At 36.6% G+C, this 5,145-nt stretch overlaps 1 protein-coding gene across 1 annotated transcript in view; it reads right to left on the bottom strand.

Annotated features, from left to right (window-relative positions):
• Positions 1 to 5,145, bottom strand: part of MAT2B (methionine adenosyltransferase 2B) — a 20,867-nt gene that overhangs the window by 6,291 nt on the left and 9,431 nt on the right. The window contains exons 3-5 of the mRNA XM_007950575.2: positions 4,950 to 5,064; positions 4,602 to 4,754; positions 2,051 to 2,244 (exon numbers count right to left, since the gene is read on the bottom strand). Coding sequence (XP_007948766.1) covers positions 2,051 to 2,244; positions 4,602 to 4,754; positions 4,950 to 5,064 — 462 coding nt within the window. The remainder of the gene's footprint in view (positions 1 to 2,050; positions 2,245 to 4,601; positions 4,755 to 4,949; positions 5,065 to 5,145) is intronic.

The following is a 5,145-nucleotide window of genomic DNA, read 5'->3' as shown; positions in this document are numbered from 1 at the left end:
AGTCCATGGAAGGATGGACACTAGGAAGAGGTAACTGTGGGGAGGAAGTGGGAGGGGAGCTGTTGCATTGTGGTAAACTGTGGTTAATGACATGAGACAAAGTATATGTGAACTGCTGTACGGAAAGTGAATTTGCTCAGTGAATCTTCACCCAAATCACAATAATAATAAAAAAAAAACTAATTATAAAGATCTAGAAACTAAAATTCACCCCTCCTTTTCTGGAAAGCTCTCATCAAGTTATCTAAAATCACATTTGTATAAATATTCCCAGCTGAACATCAAAAGCAAAATCTGAAATAAATTCTAAGTTTTTTGTTGAGATAAAAGTAAAAATGGCTCAAATTTAATTCAATTCGTGGGAATACTAATTACACATTTTTATGGCGAGTTCAACTTAATGAATATTTCTTATAAGTCTTAAGAAGTAAAAACCAAATCTTAATAGAACCAGTCTGCAAGATGAGCTAGTCGTACCCTTCTTAAATATTTTAATAGTATGTATTTAAAGTAAATATAAATTTTTAAATATTAAAAAATTATGGCTATACTATTTTAATATTCTAAACAAATTCAGGCTCTTTCTGTTTAGGGATATATACCATTTAGCACCAATGTTTTCAAATGTTTAAAATTAACTCCTAGTCAAATACAAAAAAAAAATATATCTTTAAAGTGACTAAAAATAAAAATTCCTACTTAAATTTTTCTTTGGTGCTACATATATTTTAATGAGTAACTTCCTTAAAAATCAGTAGGTGATTATCTTTCAATGCAAAGGAATAAAGTAAGAGTTTTCAGTCATGTTGCAAGAAACAACAGGTGGGGTTGTGGCAGTTAAGGTTGTGTCAACTTGGCTGGGCCATGATTTTGAGTGGCGTGGCAGCTGGATGTAGTAGTTACTCCCCATGATGAGACTGGATGAAGTATAATCAACTCCATGGTGGAATATGCTGTGAGCAGTGATCAGCTGCCTTCAGAGTGTGGTTTGTTCTCAGTATATATGGAGAAACTCTGGTCTCTAGCTTTCTGGCATGTTTTGGATCCTCTATTTGGCTGAGTTTTCATCTCCAGTTTTTGGACTTGAACCAGCAGCCTGCCACCTTGCCTGCTGATCTTGGGATGGTTCCTGGACTTGAACTAGTGGCCTGCTGTGTTGCCTGCTGATCCTGGGATTGTGCCATTTTACCTGTCAATACTGGGTTTGTCAACCTCAACAACCAGCAACTGAGTGAGTTAGAGGCCTCCAGCTTCAGAGGGCCTGGAACCAGAAGCAGAGTTGAAGCCCAAGGTAGAGGGGCCTTCACCCAGCCCCTAAAGCTGGCACTCTAAATTAGACTTCTAACCTCCTACACTGCAAGAGAACAAATTCCTGTTTGTTAAAGCCATCTACCTATGGTATTTCTGTTATAACAGCACTGGAGAACTAAGATGGAGTCTATAGTATTTGAGAAATAAATTCAAAGGCAAAACCATAATATTTTTAATACTGATTAATGTTGTTGTTAGGTGCTACTGTGTCAGCGCTGACTCATAACAACCCTATGCTCAACAGAACGAAATACTGCCCTCATCCTATTACCACCCTCAAAATTCTTGTTATGCCTAAGCCCATCACTGCAGCCACTATGTCAATCCATCTCATTGAGGGTCCCCCTTCCTCGCTGACTGATTAATATGTTGTTGTTGTTGTTGTTGTTATGTGCCGTCGAGTCAGACCCGACTCATAGAGACCCCTCCCTGGGTTTCCGAGGCAGTATCACTACAGAAGTAGATTGCCCCATCTTCCTTCCGAGGAGTGGCTGGTAGGTTTGAACCGCCAGCCTTCTGGTTAGCAGTCAAGTGCCTTAGGTATGCTACTACATATAAACAACTGTAGTTTAGTCTCCTCCTAGTTTTTAAAAATATACCTTAACTTCTGTTCATTTACATTCCATAAATAGCTGCCTAAGCTATTTATGGATAGCTACTAAGCTCACACATAGAAAAGACAAACAGGATTTTTTTTTTTTTTTACAAAGTTAGAACTCTTGCTTTCAAAAATTCTCACCAGCATTCTCTTCTCTGCTAACTGGCGACACACAGTGGCAACGTCCTTGACGTGAGTGGGAAACCTCTGCTGCCAGTGGTCCATGTTCGCTGACTTATTGCTGAACTGCACTTTATCAAACATAACAGTCACAGCACTTTCCTCAAGCTTTTCAACCTCTCCATAGAGAATAGGAATTCTCAGAACAGCAGCTCCTGAAATTGAATTGAAACACATTACTATTTTAAAGCTGACTGATTCTTAAGTTTTGATACAATGTGAAAGTCTGTGGACTTAAACAACATTAATGTAGAATGTGTGCCTTTAATAAAAATACATCAAAATGAAACAGTTCACCTGTGACAATGCAATTCAATACATGTGATCTCGAATATTTTTAAATGACTTCTGTCATTCTGGGGTATTTTTATACAGCAAGAGATCTAATTTCTTAATTTTATGATCATTAAAAGTACTCATGACAACTAAATACATTGAGTGATCCTTCACTGGATACCAGATTAACAGATAAAAAGCAATAAAGGACATTATTGTAACAATTATGAAAATTCCTATATAAATGATGTATTTGATTATAGTATTGTATTAATCTTAAGCTTTCTGAGTGTGATAACTGTACTGTTATTATGTATAAGAATGTCTTTGTTCTTAGACAATACATGGTTAAGGGTTTGGGGGTAAAATTCAACTAATTCTTACCGAATTCAGTCAAAAACTGTATTTTAAAAAAGTGATAAGACATTGATAATTGGTGACTATATGAAGGGTATGTGATGTTCACCTCATTATTCTCACAACTACTGATTAAGGAATTTTGAGGTATTTCACTTTTACAAAGGTCTCTGTTGAGGGGTTGGCTCTGATTTAGTCTTTGGAACCCAATGCCACTGGGTCACTTCTGACTCATATCAACCCCATGTTACAGAGTAGAACTGCTTCATAGGGTTTTCTCCCCCCCCCCCCCCCCCGTAATCTTTATGGAAGCAGATCATGAGCCCTTTCTTCTGTGGCAGTGCTGGTTAACTATGAACCAACCACCTTTCATTTACAATCAAGCATAAACCACGTACACCACCCAGGGACATAGTCTTCAGATAAGTGACTCTTAAATGTCAACAAACATTTTCTTTAAAAATTAAATTAATGGACAAGTGTATACAGGCGTGTATTCAAAGATGATTCCTAAAAGATAATAAACCAAAAACTAAATGTCCATTAGTATGGGATCTTATATTAGGGGAGTTTCCTCAAGGATAGTATGGTATAAGGCAGTAGGGTTAGTGTAGATGATCTATTAATACTATACAGACATTACCAGAAATAAGATATCCCAGAGTTGATGCTATGTTTTAAAATGTGAAGATGTGGGGAGAAAAAGGTTATGTAACAAATTTTTTAAAAAGCAAAAAACAGTTATTATTGAGTCAATTCCGACTCATGGTGACCCCACGTATGTCAGAGTAAAACTGTGCTTGACAGGGTTTGGCTGGTATTTTAGACGCAGCCTGCCAGGTTTTGAAGGTACCTCTGGGTGGACTTGAACCTCCAACCTTTTGGTTAGCATTAATTATCTGCATCACCAAGGGACTTCTATAAAATAACACATACACATTTTTTTAAAATACCATACACAAAAAATGCTTTCATAGATAAGCAGCTTTGGTGCTTACGTCCCTGAGGTAGCACTGTAAGATTTTCATTCTTCACATACATTTATATGGGTGTGTATGTATGTATATATATATATATATATACACACACACACACAGACACATACATACATACATACATACAGGGAGCTCTGGTGGCATAGTGCCTAAGGCACCTGACTGCTAACCAGAAGGCTGGTGGTTCAAACCCACCATCCACTCCTCAGACGGAAGGTTGAGCAATCTATTTCCATAGTGATACCACCTCGGAAACCCAAGGAGGGGTTGCTATGAGTCGGATCTGACTTAAGGGCAATGGGTTATGGATATATACACAAGGAGCCCTGGTGGCACAATGGTTAAGTGCACAGCTGCTAACTGAAAGACTGGCAGCAGTTCAAATCCACCAGTGTATTCCAAGAAGAAAAGACCTGATGATGATTTGCTCCTGCAAATATTACAGCTTATGAAATCCCATGGGGCAGTTCTATCCTGGCATGTAGGGTCGCTGTGAATCAAAATCAACTCAAAGGCAATGACACGTATACAGACACACACACGCACACACAGGAGAAAGAGAAAAACACATACAATACCTAAAGCCAAGGAAAAATAGATTGGCCTATAATTTTCAAAAGTAGATTATAAATATTTGCACTAAACGATTTGTTTTCTATGTAGAAATATGTATGTGTGTAATTTCATATTGGAAGGTCTGAAAGGTCTCAGAAAGTAATTATCCTTTACAACTACTAAAATTCTTTTCTTTTTTCTTGATGCATTCTCTCATTTTTCTCCAATGATTTGTGTTGAGAAATTTTTTTAAATTAAAATAATACCTACACTATCCAAAAAGAAGGACTCCTCAACAACTGTCAGAGACTAAAAATATTTTATCTTACCTAAATTGTTCTCCAAGACAGCCTTTTCTCCTTCCAACTTTGTTTTGCCATACAAATTTAGGGGATTTGCTGTATCTTCCTCTCTATAAGGCGGACTTGTTCCATCAAATACGTAATCTGAGCTAATGTAGATTAGAAATGCTCCAATTGTAGCTATAAAGAGAGACACAAAAACAAAAAGAAATCAATCTATTAAATTATTACTTGATATTACTGTTTAAAGCAATTTAGAAAGGTTTACTCTTCATTTTATATATATAAATGTATATACACTCATAATCTAAAAAACTAATCTTTAATAATTTGATTATTTAATATTTTTTGAGGATTTTATAAAGTCATCATTACCTGCTTCCTTTGCTAAATTCCCAGAAGCATCCACATTAAGTTGAGAAGCAGCATCTGGCTGATTTTCTACAACATCTGGCCTTCTCTCTGCTGCACAATGTACTATGACATGGGGCTGGAAGTTAAGCATTGATGCATTTTTAACCCAAAAAAGGAACAAACAGACTAATTACAGGCTTCCGAAAGTAAATTCATT

Source organism: Orycteropus afer, unplaced genomic scaffold (assembly GCF_000298275.1).
Source record: "Orycteropus afer afer isolate SDZICR_OR568_19922 unplaced genomic scaffold, OryAfe1.0 scaffold00279, whole genome shotgun sequence".
NCBI classification, from domain to species: domain Eukaryota; kingdom Metazoa; phylum Chordata; class Mammalia; order Tubulidentata; family Orycteropodidae; genus Orycteropus; species Orycteropus afer.
The sequence above is the reverse complement of the archived record's forward strand: the minus strand, read 5'-3'. Positions and strand labels throughout refer to the sequence as shown.